General features: G+C 52.6%; 1 protein-coding gene across 1 annotated transcript; it reads right to left on the bottom strand.

The window, feature by feature from the left end:
- Positions 1-242: 242 nt before the first annotated feature.
- NEK2 (NIMA related kinase 2) lies at positions 243-12,621 on the bottom strand. Its single transcript, XM_002717530.5, has 8 exons — positions 12,392-12,621; positions 11,404-11,621; positions 10,253-10,493; positions 7,354-7,436; positions 6,550-6,676; positions 5,485-5,722; positions 3,297-3,422; positions 243-1,006 (listed from the first exon to the last, which is right to left on the bottom strand). Exons 1-8 carry the CDS (start codon positions 12,485-12,487, stop codon positions 780-782), a joined length of 1,356 nt encoding a protein of 451 aa, XP_002717576.1. The 5' UTR covers positions 12,488-12,621; the 3' UTR covers positions 243-779.
- Positions 12,622-16,743: the final 4,122 nt, after the last annotated feature.

Here is a 16,743-nt window from a genome sequence, read left to right on the forward strand (position 1 = left end):
CGTCCCCAGTGATGACCATCAGCAGGGTCTCCAGGCCAAACACCCGCAGGAGCAAATCATGCGGTTCAGGACCCCTGGCCTCCGTGCCCCAGGGAGGCGGCTCGTGGGGAGCCACGCCCACGGAAGAGCAGAGTGGCCTCTTGACATCAGAGTCGCGTTCTCTTCCCTACTCTACAAGGCCCCTAAGTTACAAACACGCTTCCCTCTATCCTACTGAGATCACAGAATCCAGGAGACAGAAGCAAAACGGAAGGACTCTTTTATTTAGTGGCCAACGGTGGGGGTGAACAGCAGAGAACAAAAGGGACCAAAAGAGCAGTCATCCCAGCCACGAGCTCACAAAGGTAACGGCTCGCACTGCACTGGCACAGTCGGGAGCAGGATGCGCTGGTACAGTGACTGAATTACATTCAATTCAGCTCTCTAAGTTCAAGGACATCCAAAGTCTCACCCTTAAAACTACACACGGCAACTGTTCAGCGCAGCCCGCAGACATTCAAGATGCCCAGGACGTGCCACTCCTGCGTGCGTGTGTTTTCCCCTGAGATCTAGAACGCTACAGCTCACGCTCCTAAGCAGTAGTCACGGCACGCACAGGATTAGACGCCAGGTTTGGAAGGAAGGAAGACACAGCCCAGGCGCTCGTACAGCGGCTGCTGTAGAATAGCACGGCGACTCTGAAGCATCAGGCTCACGACACGCAAAGCCACGGCTCGTGGCCCAAGCACAGCAAGCGGCAGCAGCTGGATGTCCATGGTTAAGGGGCTGGCGCGCACGGCCTAGCGCATGCCCAGGATCTGTCTGCTCTTGAGCTGGTAGTTTTTCTCAATATCCGACAGGGCCTGAGCCCGCAGCTGGGCAGCGTGCAGCCTCCTCTTCAAGTCCTTGCACTTGGCTTTGGAGGTGAGATGGCTCTCGGGGTCCTCACTCCTCCCGATGTTCTCTTTGCTTTCCCCACTGAAATGAACCTTCTTCTTAATTACTGAGGATGGAAGATCGAGAAGCTCTTTAGAAAGAAAAGGAAAAAGAAAAGAAAAGGGTTGTGAGTTACTTGAATGGGAGCTCCACTCCTGCGTACTCACCACACTTAGCACAGGACGGCCACTCCCGGGGTGCAGCTGGAGGTCCGCGGTCTCTGGGCCGGCAGGAATCCACCGCACTGAAAACCAACCCTGGAGTGTGTCCACATCAAGGAACATGTGTCTACTCTCTCACCGGCAAGGCGGCAAGGCGCAGGGGCCATGGCCACAACATCAGACTTCTGGAAGCCAGTGTGATTTATTGCTATTCTTAAAAACAACGGCCATTCTATGCAAGACGTCACACTCAGAAAGGCATAGCCGCAGAAGCTCCTTTTTTACAGATTTAAGTGTTCAAGAACCCTCAGCTCAAAGCAGTTTAATCCACCAGAAACTTATTTCAAAAAGAGCCTAAGCCAATTCAGCGTGAGAAAGGAAAATCCAGGAGCAGAGCAGTGGAAAAGGAGGCCTGAGCTTTGTATGCGACCCAGACCAATCCCATGCATGCGGACTCGGGACACTGCTCCCAGAAGACGGACAGACCAGGTCGGGGGCTGGGGGCGTGCAGGTTCAGAATCCAGAACCTTGTTATTGCTCCTCTGTGTGCCCTTAGAGGAAATGTGTTCAGGTATTTACTGAACTCACAGCATGGGGCATTGGGAGCCAAACAAAGACCCAATCCTAGCGGGAGGAGGCCGCCCATAAACAAATGAACAAGTGCAGAGGGGGAGTGAGTGACAGCGTCACGTGCAGTGGGACAGACGAACTGGGCGGTGGCTGTGGTGACAGAAAAAGCCTCCTACTGAGACTTCTGGGGGAAGATCTGATCAAAGTGAGGCGGTCAGAGGCACGGGCCATCGGGCCATTGGGCTGAGGAGTGCTTCGGGCCGGTTGCACCCACTTCGGGTGCGGGAGTGCTCCAAGTGTTTAGAAAAAGAATTCCTGTTTCACAAGGGCTGTCGTGGTGTCGTTGTGGTGCGGTGGGTTAAGCTGCCACCTGCAGTCCGGCATCCCATATGGGCACCAGTTCAAGCCCCGGCTGCTCCACTTCCCACCCAGCCCCTTGCTAATGGCCTAGGAAAGCAGTATAAGACGGCCCAAGTGTTTGGGCCCCTGCATCCACGTGGGAGACAGGGAGGAAGCTCCTGGCTCCTGGTTGGCCCAGCCCTGGCCATTGCAGCCATTTGGGGAGTGAACCAGTGGATGGAAGGTATCTCTTTTCCTGTCTCTCTTCTCTCTCTGTAACTCAGCCTGTCAAACAAATAAATAAATCTTTTTTTAAAAAAAATAGAAGAATGGGTATTCCGCTAAATGGACAAAGAATGATTTTTAAGAAAAGCTGCCGAGGCTCATGGTGTTGAACTGGACAGACTCGTGATGTCTTCCGCTCGTCTGGATCCTGTAGGCCGAGGGTGGGGTGAGGGTGTTTCCTGCTGTCCTGAGGTCACAGGATCGCCCACTCCTCACGGCCCCGGTGTGCATCTCATGTTCTGAGCGGCTCAGCGCCTTCGGTGCCTCCCAGCCCAGCGGAGTCACAGCTCCCACAGCTCATTTTAAGTACTGGCCGTGATTCACACACAGTGGATCCCACACCTACCCCTGTGTCCTATAGGGTGAACCCCCATCCTTATCGAGCTATTTTCACCCTCTGGTCAACTCCTATGCGGGCAGGATGTAAGCAACCCCGGCTGAGGGCCTGCAGCCGCTCCCACGCGGAGGCTCCCGCAGGTGTGATTCCCTCTGTGTTTTACCCTCCTAACCACGAGTCAGTCTAGTCTGGCGTCAGAGGGCAGTGTGGAGTCCAGGAAAGCTGCAATAAATAGTATAAAAACACCCAACTGGCAGGGAACGTGCCTTTTAGGCCACCCTTTCTATAAAGCACGAGGTGTGCCAGTGTTAAAACGCCAGGATTTTCACTTGAAAATATAGAGAGACGTAGAGTTTTGAAAATACACCAGAGCAAAACTCTGAAATGCAGTTTTTAAACGTGCTCAAATTTTAAAAATAAATGTCAAACACTAACCACGGGGTCTGATCATGTGAATTCAACCTAAGAGGAAGTCCTACGATTCATTGCCTCAGGTCAATGAACCCAGTCAATAAATCATCACCATAATAGAATTTTATTTCCATGGATATGCATCAATTCAAGGAAATCCACCTTGAATGTACTTGGGACTCTGTACATTAGGAGGGTTAGCAAAGCCACCTCGGGTGCCACCGGCACACGTCTTCATTGGTAGCACCAGCTCCGGGTTAGGGAGTCGGTTCTCATACCTGGATTGCTCCCCAGAGACAGGAGCCTGCGGTCCTTCAGCCAGCTGTAGTTCTTCACCAGGCTTTCTGCTCGAGCCAGTTTGTCCTCTGCTAGCCTCTCACGGACACAGAGCTCACGTTCCTTCTCTATAAAAGGGGCATGGAAAAAAAAAAAAAACACGACAATTCACATTTGGTTGTTTTACTGCTCTTTCTAATCACTACCTCTAGGTGCCTGGGCCCTGAGTAGCAATGCTTTGAGAGCGATTTCTTAGCAGAGTCCCTGCTCAACCCGAGTATGCTAGAGCCTCTGTTCTGATTCGTTGTAGGTCAGCTTGGGTTTTCTTGCAAGGACTTGTTTAAGCCCAACGACGTTAGCTCCAACCCTGGGTCAGGCTGTGTGGGAGCTGACTGAGAGGGTAAACACAAAAACCATGTCTGCTTGTGACTGAAAACAAGCGACAGTTCCTGGCCGGGGCGGCGACAGGACGGTGGGGACAGTGGGGACGGACTCTCCCTCTGCTGGCTGGTGCACGGCACCGAGTGGAAGGGAAGGCAGCAGCAAGCAGCTCTAAACAGAAACGATGGCAACTCCACTCCCGGCCCAAAATTCAGTGTTCGCGCTTCAGCTGCCGCGGGAGGTTACCGGACACGGGGGCCAATTTTCAGATGATGCCTGTGTTTTTATTTTCATTTTTTGCAGAATTCTTTGGTTGGAGGAGTCAACAAAGTCTCTCGGTGAGCAAAGGTTGGATTTAGCCCAGCTCCCGTTCCTCGACGGCACTTTGCCGTTAGCGTCAGGGAGGAAAATGTTAACAAACGCACCGTGTGCGTTACGAGAGCATTTAAGCATTAAAGAGCTTAGAGCCTGCATGGTGCCTAAAGCTGCAGCGGCAGAGTCAGTGAGCCAGGGGGCAGCAGGAGGCGGCCACAGCCCCAGCCCTCGTCTCCTGTGTTCACGGGAAGACTTCCACTGCTGCCGCTGCCTCGCATGGCCCTAAAATCGCACTGGCAGCTCTGGGTGGCGCAGACAGACTTGCAGCATCACAGACTAACTGGCACCGTATCAGTCAGCACTCATGGAGCCAGCGCCAACACCCAGCAGGTATTATTTATTAACCTAGGCGATCTCACACCCATATGCCCAACTGCCTCAGGGTAGCTCACTCCTAGGCACTCCCAGGACTTCAGACCCGGAACTGTGTTGGCGTAGACCCTGCACAAGGTAGAAGTCATGGTTTTTATTATGGAAGGCAGCAACTTTGAAAACCTTTTTACTTATGATCTTTTATTGGAAATGCAGAGACAAGAGACAGAGTGCTCATTTGCTGGTTCACTCTCCCAGTGGCCACCAACAGCCAGGGCTGGGCCAGGCCAAAGCCAGGAGCCAGAAGCTCCATCTGGGTCTCTCACGTGGGTGGCTGGGATGCAACGTGAGCTCTTACCTGCTGCCTCCCAAAGTGTGCATTACTGGGAAGCTGGACTGCAGAGCGCAGCCGGGACTCGACCCAGACACTCGACACGGGAGGCGGGAGTCCCGAGAGGCAGTTTAACTGCTGTGTCAAAGGCTTGCCCCAAGGTCTTCTTTCACCATGGAAGAACTTCACAGGGACGGCGCTGTGGCACAGCAGGTTAAGCTGCTGCCTGCGACTACGGCACTCCGTACTGGAGCCCAGTTCAAGTCCTGGCTGCTCTGCTTCTGATCCAACTTCCTGCTAATGCACCCGAAAGGCAGCCCGTGATGGCCCAAGTACACGGGCCCCGGCCACCTAGGTGGGAGATCAGGATGGAGTTCCCGGCTCCTCACTTTGGCCTGGCCCAGTCCTAGCTGTTGCAGCCGTTTGGGCATGAGTTAACCAGCAAGTGCAAGATCCCTCTTTCCCTGTCACTCTGCCTTACAAATAGATTTTTAAAATCTTAAAAAACAAACAAACAAAAACAAAACAAAACAAAAAACTTTAGGGTATTTATCTTAAAGATAAGAAAAAAATCAACTCTACAGTAAAACAAAATGTGTCTGGCAGCCGATTTGAGAGAAAGCTATCTAAGGCGAAAGCGCCTGCGAGTCTGATGATCTAGTCTGGAACACACAGGAAGGTTCTAGAGAAGCCCCACGCATGTTCCGTTCACGGAAATATCCACGCATATCCAGCGTCCTCGTGCGGGCTCCCCGCCCCGGACCCCCGCCGCCTTCCCGACTTAGACTTACGCTCCAGTCGGTCCTCTCTGGCCTGGAGGGCCCGCTCTCGCTCCTGCAACTGTAGCTCTTTCAGCCTCAGCTCGCTGAGCCCGGGGCCGGCGCTGAGCCCCGGGCTGGACTCCTGCGACTTTTCCGGCTCTCCTGGTCGCCGCCCTCTTCTCTCAAGAGCTCGTCCTTGCTCTTCGGCAACCAAGTCCGCTATCAAAGCGTCCTGCAGGATCTCTTCCACAGAGGGCCGCTGGTAGTCCTGGGGGCACAGTACTGAGGCTGCAGTCAGAGGGCCCGGCGAGACAGCTACCCCAAGGGAGCCTGACACGACAAGGGCACGCGCCGCCGAAGCAGAAGAAAGCGCTCCTCTCTGGACAGCTCTTAGCTCAAAGACAAGCTCACTGCCGGTTTTCACCCATGAGCTTCCGGGTCCATGGGGTCACGCAGCTGCAACCCATCCCTTCCCCCTTCGAAGTACCACGGCACACCTCGTGCTGGTGCTTGGTAGCCCTGGGGCAAGCACTGTCCTGGCATCTCCGGGCGAAAGGGCACAGGACGCCCGTTCACCAGCCTCCTCCCCCCCCCACTCCGCCTGTGTCCTCTGCGACCCTGGGGCACTTTCCCTCCCCCTCACCTCAGCCTCCTTCCTCCATCCCACGTTCAAAGTTTCTCCACGAAATCCGCTTATCCCTGTGGCTTCCCCTCTTCTGCTGTCTCCTCCTGCCCTTCCTCTTCTGCGCTCTCCCCTCTCATCCCGAGCTGGAGGCAGCACAGGAAAGTCCCGTCCCTGGCCCTTCCCCACCACCTGCCTCGGAGAGGGAGGCAAAGCCAGGGGAACCGAGGATCCAGCTCTCTTCTGTTACCTTCCTTGCTGCCAACCACCTGTCAGCGTGCTGAGAGTGGGAGGGAAAACCAGGGCCGTGCAGAGGGGAGAGGGGCAAGGGTGCGCAATGTGCCCGATTGACTGAACCGGCTACATGTAGCTAAGGAAATCCGATCCAGGGTGTTTCATTCTCCATCACTCCACAAGAGACCACAGACCGCAGGATTTGAGACAGAAACAAGGCAAAATCTTAAGACCTTTACCTTCAAATTTAACATCCTCGTGATAATATCATTCAGTTCATCCGAGTAGCGGTACGGAATTCGCCTGAATTTGCCTTCCCTGATCTTCCCAGCTAGTTCTTTCTGGTTGAAAGCTGTAAATGGAGGCCTGGAGTTAAAAAAAAAAAAAAAGTAAAAATGAAAATATATGCTAGGAACCAAATCCAAAGTACAGTTTGTATTTGCATTTCTACCACTAGGATTTTTGCCGATAGCGAGTTTCCCAACCTTGGCACCACCGACACTGGTAGTAACTTAGCTCTTTGCTGTGGATGATCTTCCATGTATTCAAGGGCGTTTTACAGCACCCTTGGCCTACCCCCACGGGTGCCGGTGGCACTCTGGCTGTGACAACCAGAAGTACTGCAGACAATGATGATGCCCCATGGAGGCAGACTGCTTCCCGCAACCCCTGCGAGGGAAGCACGGCTCCACAGAGGAGTTTAGAAGGAGAAGACAGAGACAAAGGAAGCGGGAGAGATCTGCAGCTCCTTCCCCACCCTTACAGTAGCTTCCCGCACCTGCCTGGCCTAGGTGTGCACTCCCGAGCCAAGTGCTGGACTCACAGGCAGCGGCCATGCCGAGGCCCAGCTTCGTGGGGTGTATTTTTAATCCTGCAGTGTTTATGTTGTCTATCTTGTCCATCTACCTCAATTTTAACCCAACGTACAATGCTTTCAGATGAGAAGATACTTTCGCTAGCACAGATTCTCAAAAGGCAGAAGCCATTGCAAGATGAGCTCCAGCATGAGCCTGAGACTAGGAATCCGCCTTCACTGTACTCACATCAGGGCACACAGCTCGTACAGCAGACAGCCCAGGGACCAGATGTCGGACTTCTCATTGTAGGACATGCGATTCATCTGTTCCTAACGGGGAAAAAGTACAGAAGTGCGAGTTCAGAGTTTGGTTTGCTTTGAAACCGACACAATTACTCCTGAGAGTCATCTAACTGAAAACAGAACCTCTGTTTTAGCCTGTACTTTATCTTCCAAATTAGAATATGAAAAAGGCGATGATCTTTCCCAGTACCGTTTGCCATATACAGCTCATTCGCTCATTTCTCTTCACAGATGACCATACTCATGGAAGGTTAAGCATTGGCAAGGTCAAGGGTGACGACGAGTCCTCTGCTGTCTACACTTGAGGCAGCTGTAATCTAGATACTTCATTTTAAAAGAACCAGAGCAAATTCCTGAAGAATCAGAACATGTATCTAGCCTATATTTGACTGGATAGGAACATAAGTCTACTTCATAAATCCCAGAAGTAACTAATATTTTCACTCCCTTGTTTTTTTTTTTTTAAAGATTTATTTATTTGAAAATCAGAGTTGCAGTGAGACACTGAGAAAGAGAGAGGGAGAGATCTTCCATCCACTGTTCACTCCCCCAGATGGCCTCAATGGCCAGGGCTGGGCCAGGCTGAAGCCAGGAGCCAAGAGCTTCATCCAGGTCTCCCACATGGGTAAGCAGGGGGCCCAAACACTTGGGCCATCTTCCACTGCTCTTCTAGGTCATTGGCAGGGAGCAGCCAGGACAGGAACCGGCGCCCACATGGGAGGCCGTGGCTCTATGTGCCAGCCCCACCATTTCCTCTTTTAATCGCTTGCCTTCTTCCACACTCTCAACAGTCTCGCATAGCTCTTATCTCAGGAGGGGACCAGGGGCAAGTCCCCAAATCTCTGGGTGCCAGGTTCATGTTTGAGAGCGTGATAGGTGAGCCTCACCGCACCTGGGGCAACGGAGGCCAAGCGGAAACTGAATAGCTCTACTGACAGGGCAGGAAGGGCAAGGAACAGAGGTGCAGGCTCCAGGTTTTCCAAGAACCACTTCCGGGTAATTTTCCTTTAGGCAAGAGGCTTTCTACTCCAAATCTGATAGGGGGGGAAAGGACACTGTTCTGGCCATGTCCAATCTCAGTCATAAAATCCTGAATTTTCAGTTTTATACCGTAGTCAGATTCGTTAACACAAGGTATAAAGATCTGGAATATCCTAGAAATGTTTGTGAACTATGAAAACAATCAATAATTACATCTCAATCAATAATTGCATACACAACACATGAGTGCTATCTCTCACTGACTCAGGCTTTTTAAAAAGCCAGCTGACAGGGTGGGCGTTGTGGCAGAGCCGGTTAAGCTGCCACTTGGAAAGCCTGCTTCCCAAGACACAGGGCGGGTTCGAGTCCCAGCTGCCCTGCTTCTGATTCAGCTCCCTGCTAATGCACCTGGGAAGTACCGGAGGACGGCTTAAGTCCTTGAGTTCCTGTCACCCAATGGGAGACCCAGATGGAGCTCCTGGCTTCACCCTGGCCCAGCTCAGCTGTTGCGGCCATGTGGGGAGTGAACCATTGGGCGGAAGAGCTCTCTCTGTCACTCTGCCTTCCAAACAAATCAATCAATCTTTCTTTTAAAAAAGCCATGAGGCAGTATCCAATGATAACCACAAACTGCTCATACCCTGACCTCCATGATTTCATTTTATGAGCTACACGCCAAGGAAATAATCAAAAAGGAAGAACGATTAACTCATGCAAAGATGAGTACAGCCTCGCTCCCTAGACCGGTGAGTGAGTTTGGAAGCCAAACATCCAGCCATTCAGGCAACACAGAAAGAACACACTGGAAAAGTTCACTGTGACGGCGTGCTGCCTGCCGTGAGAGGGGCTGCGTGCCTCCTGAGACTCCTGCACAAGAACCCATCCAGGGCCGGCGCCGGGGCGTAGTAGGCCTGGGAAAGCAGTGGAAGATGGCCTAGATGCTTGGGCTCCTGCACCCACTTGGGAGACCTGGAGGAATCTCCTGGCTTCGGATTGGCCCGACTCTGACCATTGTGGCCATTTGGGGAGTGAACCGGCAGATGGAGGCCCTCTCTCTGTAACTCTGCCTCTCAAATAAATACATAAATTAAAAAAAAAAAAAAAAGAATCCATCCAGAGAGTCTGTTAAAACGCAGATTCCAAGGGCCTCCCCACAGGCCTTGAATTCACTGCATATTTTAGCAAACACGCCAAGTGAGTCTGATTCCAGCATCCAGGACCCACACTTTGGGAAATGTTGCCCTTGAGGGCAGAGACAAAAACCTATTTCATCTTTGTAATTCCAGAGTTTAGCACAGAGCATAAAGTTCCATAAAAGCAGCCGGCGCCGCGGCTCACTAGGCTAATCCTCCACCTGCGGCGCCAGCACACTGGGTTCTAGTCCCGGTCGGGGCGCAGGATTCTGTCTCGGTTGTCCCTCTTCCAGGCCAGCTCTCTGCTGTGGCCAGTGAGCGCAGTGGAGGATGGCCCAACTACTTGGGCCCTGCACCCCATGGGAGACCAGGATAAGTACCTGGCTCCTGCCATCGGATCAGTGCGGTGCGCCGGCCGCAGCGGCCATTGGAGGGTGAACCAACGGCAAAGGAAGACCTTTCTCTCTGTCTCTCTCTCTCTCACTGTCCACTCTGCCTGTCAAAAAAAAAAAAAAAAAGTTCCATAAAAGCTCGAGTTGAACTACTAACCTACAGGAACTTAATGGTCAGGTGGCTCATCGGGAAAAATGTAAACTTCAAAATAAATAACATTATTAATTTTGGGCTATTAGATATTACTAAACAAACAAACCAACAGACTGAATGTCCTTGCGTTTGGACATTTAGCATTCAGATGGTCAAAAAGTCACAAAATTCAGGGGTACTCACAGGAGACATGTAATAAGGTGTCCCAACAAAGGTCTTTGCAAAACTCGTATCGTGGTTTAATATCCTCGCTAGCCCAAAGTCTCCAAGCTTGACGTTTTGCTTGCCATCCAGGAAAACGTTGGCTGGTTTCAGGTCCCGATGCAGCACAGTGTGGCCGCCGTCACTTCGCCGGTGACACTCTTTTAGGGCCAGCGTCAACTGAGTCATCACTCGAAGAACAAAGTCTTCATCTAAGTACTGTCTGAAAGCAAAGCAGTTACACAGCATGGAATTCTGGGATCGTTACAAGGATGGGACGGGATGCAGTGGATTATCTGGCTTTTAATGTGGACGAATGGGGCACGATGTTATATTTTTTAAAGATTTATTGCATAGTGGGTTAAAGCCCCAGCCTGCAGTGCCGGCACCCCACATGGACGTCAGTTCAAATCCTGGCTGCTCCTCTTCCAATCCAGCTTTCTGCTATGGCCTGGGAAGGCAGTGGAAGATGGTCCAAGCCCTTGGGGCTCCGTACCTGTGTGGGAAACCTGGAAAAAACTCCTGGATCCTGGCTTCAGATCAGCTCAGCTCTGGCTGTTGCAGTCATTTGGGGAGTGAACCAGCAGAATGGAAGACCTCTCTCTGGCTCTACCACTTTCTGCAACTCCGTCTTTCAAATAAAGTAATTCTTAAAAAAAAATTTATTTTATTTGAAAGGCAGAGTTACAGAGAGAGAGGAGACAGAGAGAGGTCTTCCATTCCACTGGTTCACTCCCCAAATGGCTACAACAGCCAGGGCTGCGCCAGGCTGAAGCCAGGAGCCAGGAGCTTCCTCCAGGTCTCCCATGTGGGTGTAGAGGCCCAAGGACTTGTGCCATCCTCCTCTTCTTTCCCAGGCACATTAGCAAGGAGCTGGGATCAGAAGTGGAGCAGCAGCCAGGACTCCAACCAGTACCCATATGGGAGGCCGGTAGCGCGGGCGGCGGCTTATCCCATCATGCCACACACTGGCCCCGGGGAAAATGTTATTTTGATGTGAAACCTGGGTGTTGAGCCATGCCAGGAATTTCCTAAAATACCATGGACTCACAAAATACAAGAAGTCTTCCACTATCACAAGATGCTTAACAGAAACGCGAGCAGGCCCACGTCAGCTGCCAGTTCCAGATTACCTCTCCTTGGTTCCCTTGGCAATCACGCTCGCCAGGTCCCCTCCTTCGCAGTACTCCATCACGATGTACAGAGTCGTGTTGGTTCGGTCGATGATGCGGTCATAGTAGCGCACGATGTTCGGATGCTTCAGCTCGCGAAGCAGATTCACTTCAGATACAAGCATCTGCTTCTCAGCCTCTGTCATGGAGCCATAGTCAAGTTCTTTCCAAACTAATATCTGGAACCAGAATGGCCAAGGTCTGAATAAACTTCCCATTCTTTCAAAAAGAATTAAAGCGCCAACATGTGAAGAACTCACCTCCCTTTAAAATATAGCCTACAAAAGCCAAGGTCATTATCATCTAATTTAGTGCAATAAAGGTAGAGTCCTGTGTTGCCATCCTCAACCTTTCTCCAGCTTTTGAGCAGTGAAAGATGCTTTGCAGGTTGGGGGTCGGGGGGAGAGAAGGGGGTGCACTAGGCCTCCCACCTCGCCCCTATGAGCTGTCCGTGGGAGGATGGCAAAGCCCCTGAGCATTGCGACTGGTCACGCTTTCCCAGGGCTCAGCAGCGGGCAGTTTCCCCGGCAACGTCTCCTTCTGTACAAGATCCACCTACACACATCGGGAAACGCCCACCCCCAAATCCGGAGAATTGCTATTATTTAAATGATATGTAAATGTCAGGTTCCCTTGGTCCCAAGAGGGTCAATCTTCTCCACAAACAGCTCAGGGGTCAGCTGCCTGTCACCAAAGGGAAGCCCTTGGCAGGTCAAAGCAGGAGAAAGGGAGGAAAGGGGAGAAGAGGGGACACGATGGGAAAAAAATTATATATATATTTTTCAAAGGACGAAGTCTCCCGCCCCGCAGGACAAGCTGTCAGCGCACGCCTGGAGAGAGGGCTGAACCTTCCCGGCGCCCAACAGCCTCGGGCCCCGCGGATCCCCGGGGCGGCCCCGGGCGGACGAAACCTCCGCCGGGGCGGGGACAGGGAAGGGCCCGCGCTCACCTTGCCGTCGCTCTTCCTCCGGACCTTCTGGCAGCGGCCATAGGAGCCCGTGCCAATGGTGTACAGCACTTCGTAGTCCTCCACCCGGGACGGCATGGCCGAGCCCGTCGCCGGACTCGCGCTCCCCCCGGCAGGTCGCGCCGCGGCCACAGAGCTGAGGCCAGCACCCCGGAGAACCCCCCCAGGCTGCCCCGACCCGCTCCCCGGCCTTCGGCCCGGTTTAACCGTCGCGGGCCCGGATCTCGCAATCTATTGGTGGACGCCGAGGTCTCTTCGTCCCTCTGATTGGCTGAGACGATCACAACACCCTAGGCATCCTGGGAAAAGTGTGTCGCTAGGCAACCGCGTCGGCTTCGCCTTCAGCGTGGACTTCCTTCTAGGGGAGGAGGGGGCGGAGCTAAACCAAAGGAAGGGCTAGGGAAAGAAAACGCGGAAGGCAGGTGGGTCTTAGCAACAATATCCCTCCGGTTGAGATCGCCTAGGTAACCGAGGTTCGGGACCTTTCCAGAGACCCTCAACCAACTGCCTTCTGACCTTTGCACTCTGACCCCTCGCGACTCCTCTGGTACCCTGAATCTGGGCGGGGCCGCGCTGGAGACTGAGTACAAAGGGGAACCGAGCTGTTCTCGGAAGGAGTCACAGCTTCCGCTGCGGCAGGACCGCCCGAAGTCCCCGCGTGGCGTCCACAGCGCCCTGGGGAGCGGGAATTCGCATCCCTGCTGTTTCCCAAGCCCGGGAGGCGGAAACCCCTTGCTTCAGGCCCAACAGCCGAGATCAGACCCATCAGCACAAAAACAGTGGCTGCTCCTGGTGTTGACTTCGGCCTCGCGCGTGGCCTGGTGGAGGGACGAGCAGCGTGCAGGCCTGTTCCACACGCAGACGTGCACAAACCTGGGGGAGAGGTCGGAAGTCCCTGATGCGTGGGGGGAGCCATGCATATAGTGGCTCTGAGGCAGGCGCAGCTTCCTACCAAAAATTATTTTAAAATTATTTTTAAAAATTATTTTAAAAGAAGCTACTAAATAGGTTTTCTGGGTTCCAGTATTAAGTATTCTCAACTGAGAATACTTAATGAGCCACGGTAGGGCACCCGCAGAAGTGAGCATTCTCAGCTCTCCCAGCCCAGTGAAACTGTCCCAGAGTCCCAGCGAGGGCTGGGTCGGGGAGCATTGAAGCCAATGCGTGGCAGTGTGTAAGCAGGTCAAGATTCTTTAGATATCTGTTCAGTATGGTGTGGAAAGGAGCTTATGGTAGGTGAGCAATAAATATTTGCTGATACGCTTTGCCTAGGAGCTGCTCTCCAGGCTCCTGGGATGCCTGCATCACAAATCAGTGTCCCAGGTGGAGTCCCTGCTACTCTGTTTCTGTTCCCACCCAGGTGGGAGACGCAGAGGGAGTTCCTGGCCCCTGGTTTCAGCTTGGCCCAGCCCTAGCTCTTGTGGGCATTTGGGGAGTGAACATGTGGATGGAAGATCTGTCTCTCTCTCTCTCTCTCTCTCTATCTCTCTCTCATTGTCACCCTGCCTTTCAAACAAATAAAAATAAAAAAGCTTAAAAATAAAATTGGAGAAAGCTGTTTATTAAGAACTATGCAAGGATTTGGAGGGAGCCTCAGATACTCGGTTTTCCAATGCCCTTTGCTCTATGGCGGAGACAAAATATTTGGGAAGGAGTCATTCCAGGAGTGGAATGTGGCCTGTAGGCACTGCTCATCCAGAAAATATTTGTTGAGTCCTTACTATGAAGCAGGTATGACAGGCATTGATATGCTTGGTGTTTGCTTACAAAGAGAGAGTGGAGCCACAGTGACCACAATAAAGGGTGGTGGAGGCATGACATGACAAAATGCTAACGACTGGTCAACAGTCGCCCCTCATTTCTGGATGGGGGAAGGGCAGAACTGCCCCAGAACCCTCTAGACCCCGGGATAGAGACATCGGTGACTGAGGATCAGGTGGGCGTCCAACAGGAACGTGTTACATTCCCATGCCCTTATTGCTTCCTGTCTCCATAGCCCATCAACTCTTGGTAATATTTATGTATTTATTTGAAAAGCAAAGACAGAGACAGAGATCTCCCATTTGCTGATTCACTCCCCAAATTCAAATACTTGCAATAGCTGAGGCTGGGCAGGAGCTGGGAACTCAGCCTGGGCTTCCCGTGTGCATGGCAGGAATCTGACTGCCTGCTTCCCTGCGGGGTAGGCCCTAAGTCCAGGCTGGGACCAGGAGCAGAGGCAGGACTTGGCAGCAGGCACTCCGGTATGGGACGCATACCCTGCGTCCCAAGTGGTCCCTTCACCACTATGCTGAATGCCCGCCCCTCCAGCCATTCCTCAAGATTCAACTCATGCCGTTTCTTCCCTGAAGTTTTGCCAGATTGGCTTTGATCCACTGCTGTCTTCTGGTGATTCCCAAGTCAAGACCGTGCTCCTCACGCACTGAGAACTTGCCGTAGACAATGCTATTAATACTAGCTTCTCCTCCGGGTCCATCTTATCCGCCCTATTACATTAAAAACTACTCCTTCAACAGATATAAATTGAGGCCCTACTGGATGCTGAGGATACCACAGTGGTAGGACAGACTTACAGGGCTGGAGGGTGCAATGTAAGTACACAAAAAAACTCAACCATCACAAATTGTGGTGAGAAATGAGAAGTCAACAAGGAGATTTAGACAGAGAACAAGGGCAGGGGCAGCCCCATGAACCCGGGAACTTCTATGTAATGGCTCTCCCCATGCCTGGAGCCCCATTCACTGCCTACACAGGCGCATCAGTTTTCAATTGCATTTGGTGTAATCTCCAACAAGAGACTATTTGCACTGTGTGTGTGTGTGTGGTTTTTTTTTTTAAAGATTCATTTTATTTATTTGAAAGTCAGAGCTACACAGAGGAGAGGCAGAGAGAGAGAGAGAGAGAGAATCTTCCATCCGATGGTTCACCCCCCAATTGGCTTCAATGACCGGAGCTGTGCTGATCCAAATCTAGGAGCCAGGAGCTTCTTCCAGGTCTCCCACGCAGGTGCAGGAGCCCAAGGACTTGGGCCATCTTCTACTGCTTTCCCAGGCCATAGCAGCGAGCTGGATGGGAAGTGGAGCAGCCAGCCCCTGCACTGTGTTTTCTGCCCCTAATTGCTCTGCTTGAAATACTACTGTGCATCTCACACTTCACAGGTTCAAAGTCAACCTCCTGATCTCTGCCCCAGATAGCTCCTACCCTCTGTCCCCTTCATCTTCCTAGCTCCTTAATGCAGGATATTTTGCTGGCGCCAGTGCGGGGCTGGCCCAGAACTCCCAGCACCTAGAGAGTGCCTGGAACACAGCAGGCACCCACCTAGCATTTGTACATTGAATAAATGAATGGAACAATGAATGAAACAAGCCTCACTGCCCCCTCCCCCGCCTCTCTGTGTGTGTAACATTAAATACCCACTAGAGGGCTCTATGTCACCGTGTAATCAAGTAGAAGTCTGTCCTGCCAGCAAACCCCAAGATTTGCATACTTAAGGACATAAAATCACCCAACACACTTTGTCTTCAGTCTTCTCTCTACAAATGCTCAGAACAATTTAAGTGAGATTCTGGAAATTCTTTAAGGTGTTTAGTCAAGATTTCTAGGGAAACAACAACAACAACGAGAGATGGTTTAGTACCATTCAGATGCCATCAGCATCACGACAGCGCCACCTATAGGATTGGATGGCTGCTCGCATCAGCCATCGTGGGGTCCCCTTGGGCTGTACCTCTGTGAGGAAGATCTGGCGAGTGGGAAAGAGCAGGGGGCAGCTGTGTGGGGGCAGGGCGTGCATCTGCTTAGTGTGAGGAGCGTTCAGACGGAAGTCAGAGGCGTCACTTTCGTCCTGACTTCCGGGGACAGAACTGAAGGGCTTAGGCGCCAGTACCGGGCTGGCCCACAGTCGGGGCACACAAGGAGCCTGGATTCCGTGCAGACGGAAGAGCTCCGCACCGGCTTCTGTCGTGGCCCAGGCTTGAGCCTCTCCTGCGGCCGCCACCAGAGCCACCTCAGGGCTGATGCCTTTGACCGGGAGAACGGCCCAGGTGAAAGTGACGGCCTGTCCCCGCTGGGTCTCAGAGCCCTGGGGAGGCGTCAATTCCTTCCGCCCCACAGCCGCCCCAGGGGATTCACCCACTTCATCCGCCCACAGCCTGGGCCACAGAGGCGTGAAACAGTCGCCTGGGGTGGCCCGTGGCCCGAACAAATCAAAGGCCAGCTGGCATCCATCCGAGATACAAGGTCTTGAAAGCTAGTTTATGCCACTGGCCCAGTTGCCTTTAGGGTGGAGGGGATTTAAAACACCAAACGGAGGTAGCCTCAGGGTTGAGAGGGCC

The sequence above is a fragment of the Oryctolagus cuniculus genome, chromosome 13 (genome assembly GCF_964237555.1).
Source record: "Oryctolagus cuniculus chromosome 13, mOryCun1.1, whole genome shotgun sequence".
In the NCBI taxonomy this organism is placed as follows: domain Eukaryota; kingdom Metazoa; phylum Chordata; class Mammalia; order Lagomorpha; family Leporidae; genus Oryctolagus; species Oryctolagus cuniculus.